Below are 24,805 nucleotides of genomic sequence, written 5' to 3'. Positions count from 1 at the left end.
GTTTCAAGTAAAACGACGAACGATCACTACAAAACCTCTTATTCTTAATAAAGTATTGTGCATGTACACACTGCGTACCTATTTTTTAAAAACTGACGCGAGTTGTGCAAACCCTGAGACAGCATCAAATCAAAATGGCCGCGCGAGCAAATGTCGCGCACGATCGCCTGTCTTTGTGAAGGTGGAGGGCGGAAAGCAGAGCTAAACTGGAAACACTTACAATCCAAAAATCGTTATCAATACCAGAGAGCTATTTGAGGCAACTTTTCCGCTTGGTTGTCACATGAACTCGTTCATAGCCGAATTTTGCAGTTTCATATGGATCGCCTCCTTCCTTTTTTCTAAGCTTCCCCAGGTTCTTGATCAATAATATTGACAACCTTCCAGTCGATCTTATGACCAGAACTGATGTTCCCAAACACCAGATGTTTGATTTTTGATAAATAAAGGCCGTGCGTTAAACGGTCGAAAGCTTCAACTTGCATAATTTTTGACTTTGTCGGTTAGAAATGTTGTTTGAGTAGTCGTCCTGAAAGGTCAAGAATCAGCAACAACTGCTTCATTGGGTCTTGAAAAAATTAATTTTGAGTTTTTTATCATAACCGTTATTTTTTACTAGAATTAATTATATCGGATTGTGCTAGAGATTCACTTGGCTCCAGAGGGTCTCGCAATGCCTTTGAGGTAAACTATAGAAAACAAAAAATTGCACTATATATTTGTATTTTTTTTTTTTTTTTTTTTTTCAATTTCCTTTTCATGATGTCAAATTTGAGTTGTTTTAGGTAATAGGATATGCTTCGCATTTTAGAGGATTTGTTCATCGCTTTTATATTTCTTTGCCATTTTATAACCATTATCCTGAGTGAGAACTACTTAAGTAGTTATTACTGAACTATAATTTCAGGAAGAGTACTTTATATTAACAGTGGCTTGTTTCCTTAGCTCTCTAGATGGGAGAGGCTGTTCCTCCATATTATGAACATGACCAAAAAAAGCGCATATGTTTTTGCAACGTAAATGAACCTTAACGACTTTAAAGTTTCAAGTATCTAAAACAGGATTATTATCAAATGGTCTTGAATGAGCACAAAGTAATCGGAAGCGAAAGTCTTAGTTAAGCAGATTTATTAAAGAAATATCACTCGTGGTTACATTAAAGGATAGATCATTCTTCTAGAAAATTAACAATGCTGAAATTACACAATCGGTAACCTAACTCTATTTTCTACTGAATTACACGTTTTTGTACGCTTAAATGTTAACAGCTTTGGATGCTTAACGAAGGAAAGCTACAAGAACGCAGCCCAGAAGCATGATGGCGCTGACCATTGGTACTTTGGCTCCATTGCACAAATCGCCAGAGCAGCAGTTAATGTCGCACTTGGTGACAGAGACTTTGGGATCAGGAGACTTGCAAAAGACAGACTCATCAGCATTGCATGTAGATGGAAAACTGCAGCCTTTAGCGTAGGCTGAGATGGATACTTCACCTTGTTTTCCTGTCACAAGGGCTTTCGCACAGCGGTCTGCGCCAGGAACACAAGTAACCTCTGTTTTGATCTTATCACAGTCATCCCAGTCTTTGAGAGTGACACACTGGTAGCATTTCAGGCCATATCCTGCAAAACATAATAAAGCATTATAAAGTGCTGTCTTCCGACACAAGTATGTCTCAAGCACAGAGTCATTGAAAATACGAACACGCCAGGGAGGGAGGGAGGGGAGATGGGGGACGGTTTTAGTTTTGGCAGATAGGAAAAAAGCAGAAAGGAGAAAAATATCCCTGGGTTAGCTTCGGGGCAAGCATTAACTGCTCTCAACTGTCAGAGGTTTACTAAAGTATTACTAACACGCTTGTGTCACTATGTCTGAATATTTGCATAAATCGCCACATCTATAAACTGAGTTAAAATTTGCAACTGGATAAAAGAAATAGGTCCGCACTGCGTACTTGTGTGGGCGTTGCGTACGGTTTGCTTTTTTGAATTTTACAGATAGATAGAGTGCTGCTCCTGCTCGTTTTTGATGGAGTGCTGCTCCTTCCCCCAGGGAAGGAGCAGCACTTTTCTTGTAAAGAAAACCAGATGCTGAAAGCAAGAACCTGAGAGGCGTGAATTGATCCTTGTCGAGCTCACTAAAGCACTTATCCTTGTCAACTCTATTTAACACTTTTCAAAGGCAAGCTTTTTAAACTCATTTTAAAAGACAACGACATTTGAGCAAACACAGTTGGAGTAATTTGAGGATTTTTTTTATAAATAGTGTTTTAATTATTTGGAGTAGTATTCTTATCTTAAACTTAAATAATCCCTCTACAATATTTGGATTGAAATTCAATGTGTTAGGATAGAACGATATCAAGGCAAGTGTTTTACCTCAAAGTTTGTTGAAACAAAAGGTAGTAATTCTGGAAGCCACTCGCAAGTAATTTTAAATAGGAATGTTACTAAAACTGGTAACGGGGAATGGGGAATGGGGAATGGGGAATGGGGAATGGGGAATGGGGAATGGGGAATGGGGAATGGGGAATGGGGAATGGGAAATGGAAAATGACAATGGGGAATGGGGAATGGGGAATGGGGAATGGGGAATGGGGAATGGGGAATGGGGAATGGGGAATGGGGAATGGGGAATGGGGAATGGGGAATGGGGAATGGGGAATGGGGAATGGGGAATGGGGAACGGGGAACGGGGAACCGGGAACGGGAGTCTGGGAACGAGTGTACAGCGGTAATCTGCCTGAGAATTCAACATGGCGGACAAAGGAAAAGAAAAAGGGAACAATCTAGGTAAATGTGAGGAAGTGTTACAGTTGTAAACGTGAGTTTTTACCGGCTGTGCCCCCTGATCATGTGCCCAGTACGTTCTTGTTATAGCAGAGTCCGATTGGCACAGTGATAAACAAAGCATGAAATGGGGCTGGGGGAAAAATCGAATCGGTATTATCACAAGCTACGTCCCCAATCGGTCAGGCCACAGTCATTCTTAAATAGAATTTCAAGCCTTCGTAGTCTACTCATATCTTCTCAGTTTGTGCGCGAGCTGTCATATCAATACGATTTTGCGGACAAGTGACATAACACATGACTGTCTCTGAACGCGGATCGTCCGCTGTCTTCGCATTCGGTAGCGTGGCGGCCTTTCGGAGATCGACAAGCCAGCTGGCAAATCAGGTGAGCAGCAGATAAATAACCTGTGGCCTGGCCGCTTTGTCAAAGTCAAAATGTATGAAGAAACAAGCAACGAATATTCCACAATAATGCTAATGTTGGTGAAAGATGACCGCGGAAAAGCCACTGCGTGACACTCGGTATGTTTTCAGGTGACATGTTGTCACGTATCAGACGAAAAACAGTCTTTATTCTTTGTCTGCGTTTTGTGCTGGCTGCCTGGCTCCGCTAGCCCCTATGATTATTCCAGGCAGCTAGTACTCAAATTTTTACTTTTAATATTTTCATTGAAATTGTAATTTTTTTTTTTAGCAAGAGTGAGTACAAATAAAGATTGATTGTGCCCCATTGCTGGTTTTCAGTGTCACGCAATTCAAAATAGATCAAAATAAAAATCAAAACCGGTCAATAGATAAAGTCCAGAATCTGGGAAATGAAAGAAGGTAAATATGCAAAGACTCTCGCCAAAATTCTGGTCGCAGCAATTTTTCTTATGCGAGATATGCGGAGAAATTTTTCACCCAAATTTATAGAGATTTGTATGGAAACGCCATGCTGGTGCCCATCCATATGGGCACCAAGATGGCGGCTGGAAACCAACACAAACATCTGTCACTGAGTTTTGATACAAAAGTGTGAATTTATCCCTTGTGGAACTCTAAAACATTAAAACAATACTTTCTCTAAGACATGAACTGTTGAGATAGCCAAGTTCCCCTAAATAAGTCACTTTTTTGCCCATCATGACAGCTCTCTAGGCTGTCGTGTAAATGCCGCATCACGCAAAAGCTTAGAAATTTAAGCGTAGTGTATCACAAAACCAAGAACCCATTCGGAGTGAAAATTTGTATGAATATTAGTTTTTAGCAGCTCTTATACATCATTTAAGTAAAATCTCAGGAAGATCAATAGTTTTGTAGTTCGAATTTTAGTGACGTCATGTGAAAACCAGCTATCTGCAGTCTGCATTCTGTACCTAGTCTGCATTTTGTACCCAGTCTGCAGTCTTGCAGTCTGCATTTGTACTGACCTATTGGGAAAGCATGCTATAATACCAATTTGATTTTCTGCCCAGGTTCTATTTTATGCTTTGTTTAACCCAGTACCATGGGAGGTGCGGTGGCCTCATGGTTAGTGCCCTCGTCTCCGGATCGAGCGGTCCAGGTTCAAGCCCTGGCCAGGGACATTGTGTTGCGTTCTTGGGCACGACACTTTACTCTCACAGTGCCTCTCTCCACCCAGGTGTATAAATGAGTACCGGCGAACTTAATCCTAGTTGTAACTCTGCAATGGACTAGCATCCCATCCAGGGGAGAGTAGAAATACTCCTAGTCGCTTCATGCTACAGAAACCGGGATAAGCTCCGGCCTGGTGGGCCACTTGGCTCGTATGCAGACTTTACCTTAACCCAGTACCATATTGGACTCTGGGGCACAGCCGGTAGAAACCCATGTTTACAACCATAACACTTCCTCACATGTCTGTTCCGGCAGGTATATTTTGCAGGTTGCAGGTTGAAATTTAATTATAACTAGAAAACTGCTGGCATTAAAAATAATTAATAACCTATACACTCTTCAGGGGTTCTTACATAAAGTAGTTCGCCTCTTTCACATAGTGAAAACACGATCAATCCGCTATAAGTACTTATCGATTGACACGCTGAGACCAGTGAAATCTCTTCAAAGCCATCTGGATGGCTGCTCCACAAATGTTTCCATCGATTCCAGATTTGGCTCAGGTCTTTCCTCAACAACAGAAGATTGCCATCACAAATGAAGCAAATAAGTAAAGAAATGAAATAATATAAGATTTTAACCGACGGAATATACTAGCACAAGCTCAGTGTGCTTTCATTTTGGCACTCACAGGGAAGAAACCAAATTCAGCAGATATTTCAGATGATATTTGAGATGTTTCTTCAAAACCAATAATTCATTGCAGGCTTAAAATCATAGGAATATACTCTCCTCCCATCGCTTCGGCCGGTTTGGCACTTAGATGGAAGCCACCTTTCTGAGCGATTGTAAACAGGGTCATGTAACAGTCACGGTAAGTCTACCACCTGCACGTTTCTTTAAGTGCCAGCAGTTTTCCAGTTATAATTAAATTTCAACATGCAACCTGTAACCTGCAAAATATACCTGCCGTTTCTGTTCCCTTTTCTTTTCCTTTGTCCGCCATATTGAGTTCTTTGGCATGTTACCGCTGTACACTCGTTCCCAGACTCCCGTTCCCGGTTCCCAGTTCCCGTTCCCCGTTTCCCGTTCCCCGGTTCCCGTTCCCCGTTCCCCGTTCCCGTTCTCCGTTCCCCGTTCTCCGTTCCCCGTTCTCCGTTCCCCGTTCTCCGTTCCCCGTTCCCCGTTCCCCGTTCCCCGTTCCCCGTTCCCCGTTCCCCGTTCCCCGTTCCCCGTTCCCCGTTCCCCGTTCCCCGTTCCCCGTTCACCGTTCCCCGTTCACCGTTCCCCGTTCCCCGTTCCCCGTTCCCCGTTCCCCGTTCCCCGTTCCCCGTTCCCCGTTCCCCGTTCCCCGTTCCCCGTTCCCCGTTCACCGTTCACCGTTCACCGTTCCCCGTTCCCGTCACTAGTTTTAGTAACATGCTTTTAAATAGCGTTTACTTTTAGAGATCATTAGCGTAGTTTAGTTGTGGTGCGTGTCCATTTCAGGCATGCTCTAATTCGCAGAAAATGACGGTCGGATCAGTGACATCAAAAATTGTAGGGCTTAGATTTTCCTCTCCATCATTCGTTTGTTTGCCTCATAAGTAATGGAATATACTCATTGTAGCACATCATTACTGTCAACCAAAGCATCACCTCATTCCACATGTTTGTATTGTTTAACAACTTGCTTCAATTTTGGCAAATAACACGCGTGTAAATAAAACATTGTTGGCATCATATTCGACAACTGATCCTTACGATAAGATGTCCTTTGCATTCACGAAATGGTTATGACAGCGGATCCTTGACCGGTTCAACCGAGATTCCCATACTAACTTTTGATCTTGAAAAAGCAACAAAAGGGTGACTCTAAACACTCTTCATGTGTATTTCTAACAATGCAAGTACAATGCGAGTGCAAGGCAGATTATTTCACTTTCTGAAATTTAAATTCTGACAACCTCTGATGATCCCTGACAATATTGTCTCACTTTGTAGTGCTGCCCACATCAATCAGTTCAAGCCGATATAAATGTTGGCTTGCGAGATATTGGCTTGCGAAAGTACAATGACTGATTTCGTTGTATGGGGGGGCAACCCGTGCCGAATATTCAGGCCGATAAATTTAGCGTTCGAAAGCGAACAAGCCCCTGTGCAACCTGCACTAAACACAAGCCGAGTCTTGATTAGCTTTGATATGTTGGCTTGTGCGAGCGAAATAACTCCCGTTATGGACACCTGAAGGAATAATGAAAGAAAGCTTTCAATAGACAATGCAACTGCAATCAACATTTTCAAAGACTACACGAAATTGGAAAGCGGTATTTTCGATGAATACGAAATTACGAAGGATACGAAGACAGATTTTCGATATACGTGCAAACAGGTATGGTACTGCATGTCAAAACAAGCTATAAAAGATACAAAACCTACCCTTGGGAAACCGACAAACAGTACACAACACGAAGGAGCTGGCACCCAATCTTCTCATCTGTAGACTCTAAACTAGTGCCCAGTCAACTTAATACAATTTTTTCGATCACGTGACTCTCGTAGACAGACAAACTTCTCAAGTGCCAATTTATAGATGTTAGCTTCGCCCACACAATTAACCAGCGAGCTGCGATATTCCGAAAACCGCCTACTCAAAGAAGGGTTTCCTCTGGCCAGTTTTGTGTCGCTCTACCTCTCCTAATTCTAACCTGAACGATATAGTTTCGATCATCACTTAAAAGAACCACTCTGAAAAGAAACAACAAGCAAACTGCAGTGGAAGTTGTATTCTGAAAAGAACCTGACAAATGTGAGCTGTTAACTTATAGTTTGTTGGTGTTATGTCACCAGATGAGACTAGTCTAGATTCATTTTCACAATAGAAAAACGGACTGAACTGATCTGATGAAATAAACACAAAACAAACCGATAATTAACAGAAGGAATGAACAGAGCAGAACGAATTGCTTCCAGGTGTTTCTGAGGAAATTTACTTGATTCAAAAGTCCACCTTTTTAAGATCAGGAGAATTGGCGCTGCTCGTTGATTCAGACTGCATGGCGGCGTATGTATGTATGGCGGCGAGAGAATGGTTGTTCTTTTTGTGCAACCCTTCGTAACTCGACTTGAAACCACTAGAATTTTGTTTTTAATCAATATTAGAAGCAATAACCACACAATAGTCGCTAATGATGAGAAACTTCTAAGTCAAAACCGGATTTTTTCAGTCATGAAAAGAAACTAAGCTGATGCAGCTGGGCAATTGTACATTTAATGTTCATAATTAGGGCGCTGCCTCGTTGACATTGATCAGTGGATTCTTCTCTCGTTCCCCTGCAAGGTAATAACTGAAATTTCTTTAATTCTGTCAGATTACTTATCCCTCGTGTAATTATAAAGAGAAAACGGACTACATTTCTTAACGGCTTAACGTGCCGAAGGCCTCCCTCGTTGTGCGATTTTCCTCGTTAGGAGGCATACCTGCATGAAAGAGCAAATGCTTTCACAGAAACAAGCTCAAATGTTAACAAACTTCCAATCTGCTTTTGATCCACCAAAATAAATGAAGTGAATCAAAAAGGTGTCCAAAATATACCCTGTTTGTTGGTTTTCTGAGCAACAGATAAGTGATACATCAGACAAATGGGCGCTGGCTGTTGGCATTCGAGTGCTGAATTGTAATAATCCCTACGATAGTTTTGAGCTCAAAAGCGTTCAAAAGTCAAAAGTACAGTAACAAAGTCTCTCCTCTCACTTCTCCTAAATTGTCACTACACACTTCCCAGCTAACGTTTGGGTAAATGAACAAGATCAAGTAAATAATACTGAAATTATAATCGATTCTTCAGAGTACACTACCGCTTGCAAAACGAAGCCTGCTGTAGTTGTGCTATGGCCAAAATCGAGCTCCAAACATGAAATAAATGAATCAGACAAATAAAACGTTCGGCAATACTATGATCTTTATAAAACTTACCGATGGAAATGCAAAGAAGAAAGGCGAGGACGAAAAGAGATTTCATCGTAACGGAGTTGAAAGGCGCAATCTCTTTTGTGACGGCAGAATTTTTGTTCCTGTAGACACTGACTTGGTTTGACAACAGCTGAATTTATATGTGTATTTATTACTAGCTGTTATGTATAGCGAACCAATGAAAATTTAAGATTTGAACTCTGTCACAAAATTTTAACCAATCATCTTCTTCTAGAGGGCGTAGCCTCTTCTGGGTGTTTTGTAAGTCTGCATTCGGGCAAACGGAACGCTGTTTCCGAGAGTCTTCTAATGCTTGACGGCACACTAAAAAAATGCAGTACATTTGTAAAACAATAATTTATTGGCGATGAACTCAATTTACTAAACATCGACTTACGACCTGTCTTTTTCAGTCTTATCTTCGTTTTCAAGCCAACAATATAAAGAGAAAAACTCCGTTTTAATGAACGTCTTTTTGCGTTGCATTAACGAGAGGGACGCGGAACATTTACATATTTTACCAAATCTGACAAAGTTACAAACACGCGACTAAATGAACTCAGGTATAGCTTATGGTTTATTGGAAAAAAAGAAAGAGAACATATACCGACGTAGGCCTTTCCGGATATTTCTTGGGATATTTAGAATTTTCCAAGATATTTAGAAAATATTAAGATATTCAGAAAATTTAGCGATATTTAGCAATATTCACAGTTTTTTTTGGCTAAGCCCTGTGTTTCCCTCGCTATTCCCTCGAAGCAAGACTCTGATTTATGCCAGAAACAATCCGGCTCAGCGATTTCCCACTTGAAAAATGTATTCCATGCATATCACTAAAAGCGCTGAAGGAACAAATTTCAAAAATGGCGGATATTGTTAACATCGAAGCGCCTGACTCTTCTTCCTCAACTCCTGCCACTGCAAGAAATTTAAAAATTTCGGCCTAAGTGATTCAAAATCGGTGCGTGTTTACGACACAAATAAGAGATATTTAGAGGGTTTTTCAAGAAATTTTTTTGTGATATTTAGGAGTATTTTTTAGAATTTCCGGAAAGATATTTAGGCGATTTTACGTGATATTTGTAGAACGAGCCTATACCGACGTTAATTCTGTGCCATTAGTGGCACTTTAAGCCATGTCCAGCGACTAAAATGTGAATGACGCACAAAAATAACATAGAAAATCCGAGCACGGAAATCCGTTTTCTGCTCTGGACTGTCGGTGGTGCAATATAATGTATTTCAACTACTCTTGAGTTACTATGTCTGAATATTTGCGTGTTTTACCATATGTGCATAACAGACACTAACACACAACTGAACAAACTCAGTGAGACGCGATATTCTGGAAACCATTCTGTCGATTTCTCTTGGTAGTATCAAGAATCGTCTCTTCTGGCCAGTTTTGCACTTCTCCAAACTTTAACCAGGACACTGTTGGTTCGATCTTTACTGAAAAGAACCCTTGAGGAAAAAAGCCACCAAGCTGCGAAGAAAGTTTTATTCAAAAATCAAACCTAAGAAATATGAACTGCTGACAAGGAGTTTGTACTTGATTATGTAACGAGTTGAAACTATACACTACATTTTACAGTCTCTCTGATGTTGGTTGAACTGATTTGATGAGATAAGGACAAATCAAACAACTAATATATTACAGAAAGAATGAACAGAGCAGAATCACGGCGCGAAAAATTGGATTTACTGTATATTTGATCTTCGTCAAACACGAGGTCAAATATGATCATGGATTCAATCCAAGTTCTCCAAAGTAGCGCTGCTAAATTGGTCCTGGATAGGTCGCCGTATTCGTATTCATCCGAAGCACTTTCAGATCTAAACTGGATGAACCTGTCTCCCAGAAGGCAAATGCAACGTTGCATCCATATGTATAATTTAGTCAATGACAACAGTAGAAATAATATCATTGTACGAGGACAAGACTATCATAGCTATAACACCCGCTCTAAGGAAATCATTCGAACTACAAAATCTGTTGCCAACTGGGGACTTCTTAGATCCTTTAACAGTGTTTTAGCTGACTGGAATGACCTGTCGCCAAAAACAAAAAAATTATCTTTAAGAGACTTTAAGAATGCGCAAAACATTAATGTAAATGTTAGGTGTATACAAGCTAGATAGTTGTATTAACCGTAAATGACTAATTGTATTTTATATTTTACTACGAGTTTCAATGTTTCAACTTTATATATCTTTAGTTATATATTTTTTAGCTTTTAGAGGTTTTTAATCAACGCTGTAATAATTTTGGTTTAATTTAATTTTTTGATTGCCATCATTTTTATTTCAGAACCTCCCTGAAAACCACATTAGTGAGTAGAGCCTCCTGTTTAAAGAATATGGGAGGCAAAGAGGGTTTCTACTTGATGGAGAGGGCTCGCCTGAGAAGGTGGGCGGTAGAAAGGAGAGTTATTTTCTGGAGTTCATGTATGTTGATATTATTATTATTATTATTATTATTATTATTATTAAATTTATAAGGGTTGTAAAGAATGAGTGTAATTTGTAATTCGTTTGTAAGTTAGTATTTCCCTGACATATATATTGTCCTAAGAATTTTTATAGTTGTAATTTTTAATTTATTATTATTATTATTATTATTATTATTATTATTATTATCATAGGTTTGATCCAAACTTTAACGCCGACATCAAATGTGCATCAAAAATGTCACGGCTTTGCCGATACATTTGATCCTTAACAAAAGAGAGGGCAAATGTGATCTCAACTTTGACTTCACCTTTGACGCACGTCAAATATCTCATGAATCAGTGGAGTGAATGCAAATTACTGTAATGGAAACACTCCCCAAAATAAACTGTTTCTATTCATAAGACAAGCCGGAAGACATTGAAATGTCGCATGGCTATCTTTGAAACCTAAATATAGAATAAGGAATACGCAGGGGAAACATTACTCAGGGGGAACAGCCTAATCAGACTATTGGTGTTGAATTCAGCAAGACAGCTCCAAACAACAAAGAATACGTGAAGCATGATGCATGTCTGGCGACATAACTCGAAATTTCAGGCAAATTGTGCACTTTTGACACAAGCATGAAATCTGGCACATTGATAGCAGCACTAGGCCTTTCCACAAATAACCGGATATTTTTGAGATATTTAGAAGTTCCCGAGATAATTAGAAAGTATTAAAATATTTAGAAAATTCAAGAATATTAAGAAACATTCAAAGCTTTCTTGTTGGCTTAGCCCTGTGTTTTATGCCAGAAACAATTCAGTTCAGCGAATTCCCACTCGAAAGATCCATATCACTAAAAGGCAGCTAAGGCAGCTATTTTCCAAAATGGCGGATGCTGGTAACATCGAAGTGCCTGAATGTTCTTCGCCAACTCCTACTACTGCAAGAAAATTTGAAAATCTCGGCCTGAGTGATTCAAGATCGGTCTATCTTACCAGAAAAAGAGATGTTTAGAAGGTTTTTCGAGATATTTAGAAATTTGTATGTGATATATAGGAGATTTTTTCAGAATTTCTGGACAGGTATTTGGGCGATATTACGTGATATTTGTGGAAAGGCCGAGCAATCACCAATACGAACATTTTCAGGTATAGTGCCAAGTTGGACGTCCATTGGTTTCCATGGAAACCTCAATTTATTAAAACTTATGAAATTCCTCTGTTCACCCTGGTTTATCAGCAAATACCTTCATTTCAACGGTTCCAACTTGTTTACCAAGTTTGTTCCGTTTTGGCATATGGCACACTGCCATTAATTACGTGTTGCCATGGAAACGAAAAACTAAAATCCCACGTTTGTTGAAAATATAATAAAAGAAAGCTCTGGGTCTTGTCGATGGGCCTCTGGTTGATTAGAATATTATCTGCAATGAAACCTAGAGATTTTTTAGGTGTTCTTAATTTTCCTTATCACAATAAACCTATTTATTACATACACACGAGTGTTTTACTGGAAAATACACCACTCATAAAATTCATAGGACACCACATCCGGGACTCGGGTGGCGTATTTCCATATCATCACTAGTGAAGCTATCAATTACTTCACTGATATCATGTTTGAAACTGTACTTAAATGTTTTGGTGTATGATCAAAACATCTTCGGATCTTCCTCGAAAGTTTTCGGCTATCTTCAGTTATCTTCGGAAATCTTCGGTAATCTTCGGACATTTTAGGAAATTGTTCGGAAACGTTCTTGTGGCCCTCGAATAATTTTTGGAGAATCTTCGGAAATCCTAGGAAAGTGGTCAGAAACCTTCGGAAAATCGTCAAGAACGTCGTTATCAGTATGTCTATGTCTATATAATAAACAGAATAATATATAGTCGCTTGTAGATATGGAATATCTCTTCTCATGCGCTCACTCGTGAGATATCGAGTTGAACACTGGAAGATATATATTCCATATCTACGCGCGTATTATCCTCTATGTTTAATCGCTAATGTACTGGCCATCATACACACACACAAAGTAGGGTAGTAACACATTTACATCTTTTGCCCCATCTCTTTAACAACGACAATGGCCCAGTACTTTACAGCTAGTAGCTGCTGCTGGTGGGGTAATCCATCGTGACTTAATCTAGCCCCCTCTACGGAAGATGTGTAGTCACGATCCGCCGGAAAGCACAGGGCCGGGTTGGAATGGTTGCTTGTTCTCACATGAATCCGTGGCACGCTTCATTAGGGTGTTGAATCAGTGCGATACCACGGGTGCCGTGAAAACTTATAGCGGTTGTCGACGTCATGCTGTAGTCGATTTTATCCACTTCCTCTGCAGTAAAAACGCCCGTTTTCAGGTTAGCAGAACATACCGTGCCCATTATTTTAACCGTTCACAACTGCATCTGCCACTCCTACCAGATCTGATATATGACAAGGATAGTACTGTTGCTCTTGGCTATCAGCATGCCTAGAGCGTTACGTATTTGCATCCAATTACATAGAAACAAATTAGAATGAGATGCTGCTCCTACCATCCGAACCAAGAGAAAGTGTTGCAGAAATGTAGGCAAAGGGCAGCAGGAGAAAATGCAGATTTATGCAAATTAAGGCTTTCCTTCATTTAATATTTTTAGCGGGAAAATTACCTCTACCTGAATAAAAAAAAAGGGAGAAAAAATAACAATTCTAATCATACGTGCATTAACAACGTAAAAAAGGTAAGGTAAAAACGTGAATTAATTCTCCAAAAGGAACATGAACAAAAACTTCGCGGGGGGTCTAATGAGTGAAAACTCTAATTATTGCTAACTAGCTGAAATTAGAAAATTGAGCTTGGCACTATATCAGGAATTGATCAGTATGGGGATGCACATTATCCTACAAAGTTTGATGCTTGTTTCAAAAATCGCACAATTCGAGAGCTGTGCCGCTGGACTATGAACAAAACTTTAAAATATTCATAGATTTATTTTTCTTTCTCTTTTTCTAAATACCCCGAAGATTAAAAATATCTCCAAATCTCATTTATTTTTAAAGCAAAAAGTTTTGCAGAACGTCTCGGTAGCGGACTTTGAGAAGATCAGCGCGTCGCGTTGTATATACTCAAGGTTTCTTTCAGTAGAGATAGTTTTTATTGTATCTACCTAACTTTTTCCTTCACGCACAGTGTAATGGGTAGGATGGCCGAGTGATTAATTAGGACTTGAAATCTAAAGGACGTGGGTTTAACTCCTGCCGTCTGACTACTCTCTCGAGTTGTTTCACGGCAGACACGAGTTCAGTTCCTCGGTTGTGCTGGTAAATATTCTACCATGCTTGTTGCTAATGTTTGAATGCTTGCCCCATTTGTACTTGTGCTAAATAACTAACGGAGCGAAAAAACGTAGAAAGACATTTAAAGTTTGATATACCGCGATTTTTTCCCTCTTGTAATTTGTCAATGCGGATAAAACCATGCAACTGGAGAAGCTTGATCTTCATCTACTTGTTTTAAAAGTTTAGATTTTGATGTCGATAAAATTACATAATTAATTTGAAACACCGTTACGCCATCGTTTCTTGCTTTGGTAAAACCGATGTTAATCAAACATCCTTTTCTGTTAGGTAGGGGTACAACATACATGATTAAATTGTATATAAAGTTTCCAGAGATTACTAATTTATTGCCTTAGCCATTATTCCTGCAATTTTTTGATATTTTATTTGCTACTTTTTTATCACACACTTAAGTACAGCTTCTTTACTGACTTACAATATTAACTAATAAACTGCAAACAAACACACTGAACTTACATATTTAGAAATACATCTCTAAAATACATAATGTACAGAGCATTATTTACAAACAACAACAATATTTACAACTTGGTCAATATGATATAATGTCCATGTGAGCTTATCACTTTATGGAAGCCCAGAAATGTTGTATATGCTTTACTTTTTCAAATATTGTTTTCTCAATTAGCGAACTAAGCGAGTAACAGAGCAACGTCGAAAAACCAGGCTAGCAACTGATCTATATAACATGAATTATGTCCTCTCTTCATTTCAGTTCAGTGGCAATTTTAAAGCGACGAAAAATATCTACGCGGTAGCGCTCCAAATTTCGAGCTCTACAATATGCAATAGGTGAAATATGATTTTAACTTACAGTTCTACAACTGCGTAAACGAAATATATTGGTAACCGTCTGTATTTCGACAAATGTATGGAAAATTAGAAACATTAACTGAGCGTCTTCTAGCCAAGCTACGTCCTTCAAACCTGGTAAATACAATCTTGTACCTGTATGTTACGATTCACAAATTGTGTAAAATTCAATGTTAGAAAACGTTATTTGCCATCGGATTCCCGCACAAACAATGACCGCGTCAATAAGGCGTCGGAAACCGTGATAAGGCCTGTTGTGAGATGTGAATAATTTAATCATGACCCACCCTAATGCAGTGCAATATTTTTCCCTACGTACTCTTTTTAACATGTCGAAAAATAGTAACCAACCTTCGATTTATGTGAAAGGGGTTTCCAGCTGTAAGATACATGCATTTGACAGGGTAACCTTTTCTGGGGAAAACACTACACAAAATGGGAACGGATTTGGACCTTGGGGCAGAGGCTCCTTGTATAAAACTTTGTTAAGTCCCTTCCCTCTACCCCTGGGTATAGTTATATGGGGAAAATTTATATTGTAAATAAAAACATTCCCTGTATGGCAGAGTATATTATTTTCAGCCAAGCTTTTTCAAGTAGCCCTTTTTGGGTGGGATGCTGAAAACTGTTTGAAATGATTCTTATAATATTTCGAGATATACTTTTCTCTTTATTCCCATTTACCAGCTAGCTAAAATCAAATTGTTTACTTTTGCCATGGCATGAAATAAACAAGAGTTTGGCGATATCCGTGTCCTACTAAAAGTAGAATTTTGCAAAATATTTTTGGTATTCTCAAGATGTCAAAATGTCAAAACCGTATGACATACTTTCTGCATAATTGCAATATAGCCGTTTTCATAATGCAACACTTGAATGTTAACTGAACAAGGACCCCAAGCAAATCACCTTGACCAAAAATGCACTGCTGAATCACTAGTATTATACATATTGTAACCAACTCGTCTGACTGGGTGTCAATTTGGGACTGGCGAGTATGGTGAATTCCCATTTAATGGCTTCATTGTGCAACAGACTGTAGAGGGTATTTGACACTATTCTCTCAGAGGAGAGCTACGTGCAGACATGTTGACATGCACGATAACTATGTTCCAGTGCCACTCGACATAATATACTTCATTGTAAAATTTATAAGCAGGCTCATGATATTAACAGCCTGTGATTTAATTTTTGTATACGTACCTAACTGCACTGTACATGTATCACTTGAGCTTTCCAAAAGGCTTTCAAAGAGTCATTTCAGAAAATATCAATTATAAACTTATTATATCAAGTATATGTAAACAAGCACATGTATGCTCTGTGGACCTATATTTTGCCTTGTCGTGGATTCTTCAAAGTCAGTCCAAATACTTTCAATCCTCCCGATAGATCAATTCCTCATTTTTTATGGCACTACTTTTTCTAAACTAATCCAATTCATCCATGAGCTGGCACACAAGAGCCGTTGATTCTTTAAACTTCCACGGGTTCTTGATCAGTAATATTGACAACCCTTGACCAGATTTCATTATATCAGATTGTATTAGAGATTAACAACGCTCCAGAGAGTCTCCAGATGACCTGCACTTCTTTAAAACTTCTATTTTGATTCGTTCCTTTTAATCTGCACCTCTTTTGTTTTTAGGGCTAGGGGCATTGTTTGTGTTGTATACCTAATGTTTCGTTTGGCCAATCATGAAGACCCTTGTAAACGGTGCAGGGCCGCCCAGAGTCTCGCAACGCCTTTGAGGTAGAGTATAAGAAACAAAAAAATAAACACTATATTTTACTTTTTTCAATTTATGGTGTCAGTAACATCTGGATTGATGTACATTTTTCAATAATTCAAGTCCCGATGTTTTGACAGGTTCTCGAGGAGAAAAGTATTTTTTAAATTTTTATTTTTGACTACGTTTCTGGTTTTCAATATTACCTTTTTATGGGGCAAAACAATTATGTCGAATTTGAGTTGTTTTAGTTAATAGGATATGCCTTGCATTTTCGAGGATTTGTTCATCGCTTTTTATACTCCTTTACCACTTTATAAACATTATCCTGAGTGAGAACCACCAAAGTAGTTATTACTGACCTAAATTTCAGTGAGAGTACTTTATATTTAACTGAAAGAGGCTTGTTTCCTTTACTCTCTACATGGGAGAGGCTGTTCCTCCATATTATGAACATAACCAAAAAAGCTCATGTGTTGTTTCAACGTAAATGAACTTTTACGACTTTAAAGTTTCACTTATCAATAAATGGTCTTGAATGAATACAAAGTAACCGGAAGCCAATGTCTTAGTTAAGCAGATTTATTAAAGAAATATCACTCGTGGTTACATTGAAGGATAGACCTTGCTTGCAAAAAATTAACGTGGCTGAAATTGCACATAATAGGTAAGCTAACGCTATTTTCTACTGAATTACACGTTTTTGTACGCTTAAATGTTAACAGCTTTGGATGCTTAACGAAGGAAAGCTGCAAGAACGCATGCCAGAAGCATGAAGACGCTGACCATTGGTACTTTGGCTCCATTGCACAAATCGCCAGAGCAGCAGTTAATTTCGCACTCGGTGACAGAGACTTTGGGATCAGAAGACTTGCACAACTCCGATTTATCGGCATTGCATGTAGATGAAAGGCTGCAACCTTTAGCGTAGACCGAAACTGATGTTTCACCTTGTTTTCCGGTCACAAGGGCTTTTGCACAGCGGTCTGCGCTACGAGCACAGGTAACCTCAGTTTTATCACAGTCATCCCAGTCCTTGAGAGTGATACACTGGTAGCATTTCAGGCCATATCCTGCAAAAAATAATTAAGCATCACCAGGAGCCATAATCGGGGATGGAGACCGTAAGTCTCGGGATTCGCGGGCACCTATGATATGGGACAATTTTTCTAGTTTTAGAACAAATTGCACCATCCTGACGTCATATATCCGCGGGGATTCACGCACATGTCGGGGGCTCTCCCGTGGAAGTTGTCACGTTGCGTGATCAAATGGTGAGAGTTGAGAGATTCTCTTGCGTATTTTTCACAGCGGTGGCAGGGAATAAGGCAGGGAATACGAACCAGGGCGCTTATATGTAGTTTTATGCTCTGAGCTTAACGGAAAAGGAGGGTTTTTTCAGGGTCGAAAACAAGAATTCAATCTCGCGCTGGGAATGAATAATAAGATCTGCTCACGCTAGTTGTAAGCTTACGCGAGTGTTTTTGCGTTTGTTCTGACTTAACAATATAACAAGAAAAACTCTCTACTCTGGTATCGAGTTAATTTGTGAGTTTCTCAGACAATGGTTCATCATAACCAGAACCTGTTTTGATGGTTTCTTATTGTTTCTGCTTGTTTGGTGAGTTTGCAAAGGTTTTTGAAAGGAAAGTCTGACGCGTACAATTAGCTCATTTGCATAGTGCAGCTCGTGCACTCTCAAGTCCGGGTCGGTGTTTTCAATTGTCAACAAATCTTGACAAAGATTTCTTTCGTTATCTTTTGTGCTGAGATGCTGTAACAAATTTCACGAACGCAAAAAAGGCTACTAACATCATGTGTGTTTCTTCAACATAAGCATAGTGAAGTTTTACACTGCGAAAATGAAAATAGACAAGGAGTTTTGATTAGTCGATCAACAAAATCGAAATCGTTATTCCGAGTTGATTAAAGAAGCGTTATCGTAACTTTGCTGATTATTTCTGCTTTATTCACATATTTTCAGCTTTTAATATGTTCTCAAACATTTATCAGTCTTAAACATATTTAAAAACTATAGAGTTATTGTTTGAGTTCGATGTACGGTTTCACACGAAAGTGCGGCCTAAGGGGCGGCGGAAGTACAATTTGTCATGTTTACTGACTGAACAAAACACGCATCGGCGGGCGCTCTCATTCATCGACAACAGAGAATTTACTGGATTTTTACACGAATAAAACTGAGCAGTATCTACGGACGTAAAGTTATTGGGCCTTGACGAAACATCAAGCGTTGCTTACAATTCAAGCGAAACTCAACCTAGCAATTATTTTGTTTTACTTTTCGGTCGCGATAGACTGACAAATTCCTCGCAAGCGTGTGGCAAGAGGAGCTAGGAAACTATGAAGTCCTGAAGCTCTGCTATATCTAAATATATCCAGCTAGTTTTTTTGCTGTGTAATGAAAAAGCTGTTAATCTTCAACATATGTGAAATTTAAGGGCCCATTAACCGATCTTTTTGAGCCGTTGCTAGGGAAAATTTAGTCTCATATAACCTCATCATTTTTAGTTAGTTCAGAGTTATTTCATGTGTTTTAACTTTTTCCTGATCAGTAACACTAGTGATGATGTCATCAGGCCACGCCCATGGTCATGTGACTAATACAGAAAAAATGCAAAGGCTCCCAAGCAAATTACTTTCCCGGGAGTTTTTTTCATTGATTTAGTATTTTAATTTAAATCCTCATTACACTATGCATCGATTTTGTTTAATTTCTAAAAGGTCAGATTTTGAGAGCATTTCAAAATATTGAAAAATTCGTAATTTTCTGAAAAAAGCATGATTTCGAAAAAGGAATGCATAGCTATGTTGCCAACGTTGGCTTTAATCGAAATTCGTCGAAAAAGGCTGAATTTAATGAAAAACCGCGTTTCCTTTAGCATTTAAAGAAACCGGAAGTGCGCCCGATATCTATTGGAAGTTACCCTATCAGCGCGTGCGTAATTTACACTACCAGTGCACTTCGGTAAGATCAAACAAAGCCACACGGAGTTAGTTTTTCTCTTTCTATTGCTCTTGTTTTTCTGTCTTTCTCTTATTTTGTCTTTGCTTGTACTTTTTTTACTTTGCATTTTGCGAAACACAAAGAAAAACGTCTAAAATGTGAGCGAATTTGCAAGTTTTTGAGTTGTTTTTATTTTCCGCGCTCAGGCTGACGTAAGTGACCGGAAGTGAAATTTCACCTCCTTAGCAACGCGCGCGAGCGCGCGCATGAATCGGTTAATGGGCCCTTAAAGTGGAGTAATGAACAGCTCATGTAAAAGAAGCATCCGTCGGAACACAACTCTGTCAGCGATATATACAAGCTTACAGCGGAACATACCTAAATTCGACACTGTCTTACTTCACTCAAACTGGAGCAGCTTACGAGGAAATGCTTAAGCAAAATTCCAACAGATGTAAACGCGTTGAGTTGTGGGCCAAAAACATGAAAAATTTCGGAAATTTCGGACGCCATTTCCCACGCGCGACATCCGCAAAAATCCTCGCAGCATGTACGCGCGTGTGCCGCAGGCGATGGCGCAATTTGTTCTAAAAATAGGATTATTGTCCCATATCATGGGTCAACCCCAATACTAGAAATGGTGCGCGCTTACGGTCTCCGTCCCCGATTATAGCTCCTGGCATCACTAAGTGCTGTCTTCCCACACAAATTTCACTCAGATGCAGAGTCATTGAAAATACGAACACGCCAGGGAGGGGGCGAGCGGAGAAGGTGGACGGATTTAGTCTTGGCAGATAGGACAAAAGTAGAAAGAAAAAAATATCCCGGGTTTAGCTTCAGGACAAGCATCATCTACTTTCGACTGTCAAAAGTGCGTTAAAGCACTACTATAAACACGCTTGTGTCTTATGTCTGAATATTTGCATAAATCACCACATCTATAAACGGAGTCCAAATTAATACGCAACTAGATAGAAGTTAACCAGCGAGCTGCAACATCCCGAAAACCGCCTTCTCGATTTCTTTTGTTAATATGTCTAACATCAACAAGCGTCTCTTTTGGTCAGCTTTGTGTCGTTCTACCTCTCCTAATGCTACCCTGAACCCTGTAGTTTCGATCTTAACTTAAAAGAACCACTCTGAAGAAAGCAACAATCAAACTGTCACTCCAAACTTTTCTGCAAATTTTATTCAGAAACGAAAGCTAACAAATGTGAACTGTTAAATAGTTCTCAGTTTGGTGGTATTATGTGACCAGATGAAACTAGTCTAGATTCAACTTTCACATTAGAAAAACTGATTGTACTGATCTGATGAAATAAAGACAGAAAAAACCGCTAATCAAGAAAAGGAATGAACAGAGCAGAATTGCAATGAATGCAAATTACTGTAAAGGAAACACTCCACAGCACAAACTGCTTCTAAAGGAAATTTTCTTGATTCAGAAGTCCAGCTAGAAGGTATTGAAATGTCGGCGGTAGAATAGTGTTTGATTCTTATTGAGGTCAAGAGAATTGGCGCTGCTCGTTGATTTACTGCATTGCGGCGAGAGAATTGTTGTTCGTTTTGTACAACCCTTCGAAACCTTGAAACCACTAGCATTTTGTTTTTAATCAATATTAGAAGCAATAACCACACAATAGTCGCTAATGATGAGAAACTCTAAGTCAAAACCGGATTTTTTGCAATCTTGAAAAGAAGCTAAGCTGATGCAGCTGGGCAATTGTAAATTTGATGTTCATAATTAGGGCGCTGCCTCGTTGACATTGATCAGTGGATTCTCCTCTCGTTCCCCTGCAAGGTAATGACTGAAATTTCTTTAAATTCTGTCCTATTCCTTATCAGACATATGATTCAGTACAAAGAGAAAACGCACTACTGTACATTTCTTAACTGCTTAACGCGCCGAAGGCCTCCCTCATTGTGCGATTTTCCGCGTTAGGAGGCATACCTGCATGAAAGAGCAAATGCTTTCACAGAAACAAGCTCAAATGTTAACAAACTTCAAATCTGCTCTTAATCCACCAAAATAAATGAAATGAATCAAAAAGGCGTCCAAAAATATACCCTGTTTGTTGGTTTTCTGAGCAACAGATAAGTGATACATCAGACAAATGGGCGCTGGCTGTTGGCATTCGAGTGCTGAACTGTAATAATCCCTACGATAGTTTTGAGCTCAAAAGCGTTCAAAAGTCAAAAGTACAGCAACAAAGTCTCTCCTCTCACTTCTCCTAAATTGTCACTACACACTTCCCAGCTAACGTTTGGGTAAATGAACAAGATCAAGTAAATAATACTGAAATTATAATCGATTCTTTCGAGTACACTACCGCTTGCGAAACGGAGCCTGCTGTAGTTGTGCTATGGCCAAAATCGAGCTTCAAACATGAAATAAATGAATCAGACAAATAAAACGTTTGGCAATACTATAATCTTTGTAGAACTTACCGACGGAAATGCAAAGAAGAAAGGCGAGGACGAAAAGAGATTTCATCGTAACGGAGTTGAAAGGCGCAATCTCTTTTGTGACGGCAGAATTTTTGTTCCTGTAGGCACTGAACCTTGGTTTGAGGACAGATGGATTTATATGTGTATTTATTACTAGCTGTTATTTATAGCAAACCAATGAAAATTTAAGGTTTGAACACTGTCACAAGTTTTAGCCAATCATCTTCTTCTCGAGGGCGTAACCACATCTGGGTGTTTTGTGTTTTTTCCTGTGTCTGCATTCGTGGAAGAATAACGCTATTTCTACGAATTTTTTAATGCCTGACGGCACACCAGAAAAATGCAGCACAAATGTACATAGGCGTAAGGGCACCGTCGGACTTGGGGGGCTGTGACTTCCTGGCCCGAAAAGAATACGCAATGCCCGAATGCGTGAGTGTTCAGTGAAATCGGGATGCAAACGCACTCAAATTGCATGAAAAGCAAAACCGTTCACAGCTTTCACTTCTAATGAAACTACTATCATTCCAAAAACAAAATAGTTGTATTGAAAGTTTGCCCACTCCATCAGCAGTCTCAATCTAGCAAAATCTAAAGCTATTAAAATAAAAAGATCTTCCTTCCATGCTTCCTGACATGGTGCTCGTTCAGCGATCGGCAGATCAACAACAGAGACATTTGTGTTTCAAGATGGACCGTTTGGACGTGATACAGAAGCTGGGGACTCTATTCGACACCAGCGTCTCGATATGCTCGAGAAGTTCTAAGAACAAAGCGAGGCATTCTGGACGTCCTTCGAAATAGTCTTCTTTTGGCCACAGGAGACTCGCAGCGTACGCTGCAAGCGTTCTTTTAATTTAGAGGCAGCGTAAATATAATGGTAAACAACATGGACGTAATAGAGGAACATCTCCTAAGAAAAATTCACGAAAAAATTTAAAACACCCCTTTGCTACGACATTACAAAAGGCTCTTTTCAGAGCCACCACAAAAACAAAAGTCTTGGTCTTCGTTCTTAATTTTGTAACGCGTTATCTCAAGTGTCGCCGCCCGAACCATGAGCGTTTTGCCCGAAAAATTACATGATTTCTCTAGCTGGGGGGCTGCAGCCCCCTTGCGCCTCCCTCCCCCCTCCCCCCCCCCCCCCCAGCTCGTAGATGAATTCAATTTACATTCTGCAAATCCTACATGTAATTTCAAAAAGAAAACGAACTATATTTCTTAACAGCTTTAGGCGCCGAAGGCCTCCCTCGTTGTGCAACTTTCCGCGTTAGGAGGTATACTTGAAAGAGCAAATGCTTTCACAGAAAGAAACTCAAATTGTAGTCGGCAAGCTTCCAATCTGCTCTTGGTCCACCAAAATAAATGAAATTAATAAAAGAAAAGTTGCCCCAAAATATACCATCTGATGTTTGTTGGGTTTCTGAGCAACAGATAAGCGATAAATAGGCCGGATAGATGAACAACCAAACTGTGATGGAAACCTATAGCAAGTGTGAACTTTTAAGTTGCAGCATGAGATACTTTGATAATCTCTTGGTTGCACTTTGTTGGCATAATGTGACCAGATGAAACTAGTCTATATTCATTTTCACATTACAAAAACGGATTGAACTGATCTCAGTGATGAAAGACAGAACAAACCACTAATTAACAGAAGAAATGAACAGAGCAGAGTTGCAATGAATGCAAATTAAACAAACTGCAGTGCATCTAAAGGAAATTTCCTTGAATGAAAGTCAAGCGGGAGGCTATTGAAATGCTGTTAGTAAAAAAAGTTTAAGTCAAAACTGGATATATTTTAATCCCCGTGAAAAGAGCCTAGGTTGCACTTTGATGAGACTGGGCAATTGTAAATTTAATGCTCATAATTAGGGCGCTGCGTTGTTGGCATTAGTCAGCCATAATTCGAATTTTTCTCTTTTTCCCACGGAAAGTAACAACTGAAATTTCTTTGAACTTTGTCCGATTCTTTATTTCTTTACTATTGATCCTAATTACAATTACGCAGTGAGAAAAGACTACACGGCTTCTTGTTAGTTTAGCGTGCGTCAAAGACCCTGATCTCGGTTGTGCATTTTTCCGCGTTAGAAAGCATACTTGAAAGAACAAAAGCTTTCACAGAAACAAGCTCAAACTGTAGACAAATTTCCAATCACTCTTGAAGTGAAAGAGAAAGAGAAAGAGAAAGAGAAAGAAAGTTGTTCGAAAATATACCATGTTTGCTGGTTTTTTGAACAACGGATCTAGCCTACATCTAATCAGATAAATGGGCGCTGGCTGTTGGCATTCCAGAGCTGAATTATATTAATTCCTAAAAATGTTCAGAAATAAACCATCTCTACTCACTACTGCTAACAAACAGTCGCTGCACACTTTCGAGATTACTTTTGGGTAAACAAACTAGATTAAGTGAATGACGCTGAAATTCATGCCCAATTGTCTACATGATACACGTGTGCTGCGCTAGATGAACTGATGCCAAAATATTGCTCTAAACATGAAATAAATGAATCAGAGAATTCTAAATTTTGGCAATAGTATCTTTAGGGAACTTACCGACGGAGATACAAAGAAGAAAGGCGAGGACGAAAAAAGATTACACCGTAGCGGAGTTGAAAGGCGCAATCCGTCAACTGTGACAGCGGAATTTTGTTCCCGCCATTGAAGCGTGGTTTGACGACAGATTAACTTTTTTGTGTATTTATGACTACCTGTCATTTATAGCTAGCCAAAGAAAATTCAAGGTTTGAACAGCTTCA

At 39.3% G+C, this 24,805-nt stretch overlaps 3 protein-coding genes across 5 annotated transcripts in view; 1 reads left to right on the top strand and 2 right to left on the bottom strand.

Moving 5' to 3' along the window:
• Positions 1 to 1,126: 1,126 nt before the first annotated feature.
• On the bottom strand, positions 1,127 to 8,395 carry LOC145479802 (uncharacterized). 2 transcript variants are annotated; one of them, XM_081458259.1, is made up of 2 exons: positions 8,307 to 8,395; positions 1,127 to 1,622 (listed from the first exon to the last, which is right to left on the bottom strand). In XM_081458259.1, exons 1-2 carry the CDS (start codon positions 8,350 to 8,352, stop codon positions 1,279 to 1,281), a joined length of 390 nt encoding a protein of 129 aa, XP_081314385.1. In that variant the 5' UTR covers positions 8,353 to 8,395; the 3' UTR covers positions 1,127 to 1,278. The 2 variants fall into 2 exon arrangements, with proteins under 2 accessions (XP_081314385.1, XP_081314384.1); XM_081458258.1 differs by lacking the exon at positions 8,307 to 8,395 and adding an exon at positions 6,770 to 7,005.
• The window catches only part of LOC145479801 (guanine deaminase-like), a 121,952-nt gene continuing 101,807 nt past the window's right edge, over positions 4,661 to 24,805 (top strand). For both annotated transcript variants that reach the window (XM_081458256.1, XM_081458255.1), the window contains exon 1: positions 4,661 to 4,686. The gene's annotated coding sequence lies outside the window, so the exon portion shown is untranslated. The remainder of the gene's footprint in view (positions 4,687 to 24,805) is intronic.
• On the bottom strand, positions 17,236 to 23,168 carry LOC145470188 (uncharacterized). The gene is made up of 2 exons (XM_081454024.1): positions 22,044 to 23,168; positions 17,236 to 17,703 (listed from the first exon to the last, which is right to left on the bottom strand). Exons 1-2 carry the CDS (start codon positions 22,087 to 22,089, stop codon positions 17,366 to 17,368), a joined length of 384 nt encoding a protein of 127 aa, XP_081310150.1. The 5' UTR covers positions 22,090 to 23,168; the 3' UTR covers positions 17,236 to 17,365.

This window comes from Orbicella franksi, chromosome 2, assembly GCF_964199315.1.
Source record: "Orbicella franksi chromosome 2, jaOrbFran1.1, whole genome shotgun sequence".
In the NCBI taxonomy this organism is placed as follows: domain Eukaryota; kingdom Metazoa; phylum Cnidaria; class Anthozoa; order Scleractinia; family Merulinidae; genus Orbicella; species Orbicella franksi.
Note: the sequence above shows the minus strand (reverse complement) of the source record. Positions and strands in the feature narration are given on the sequence as shown.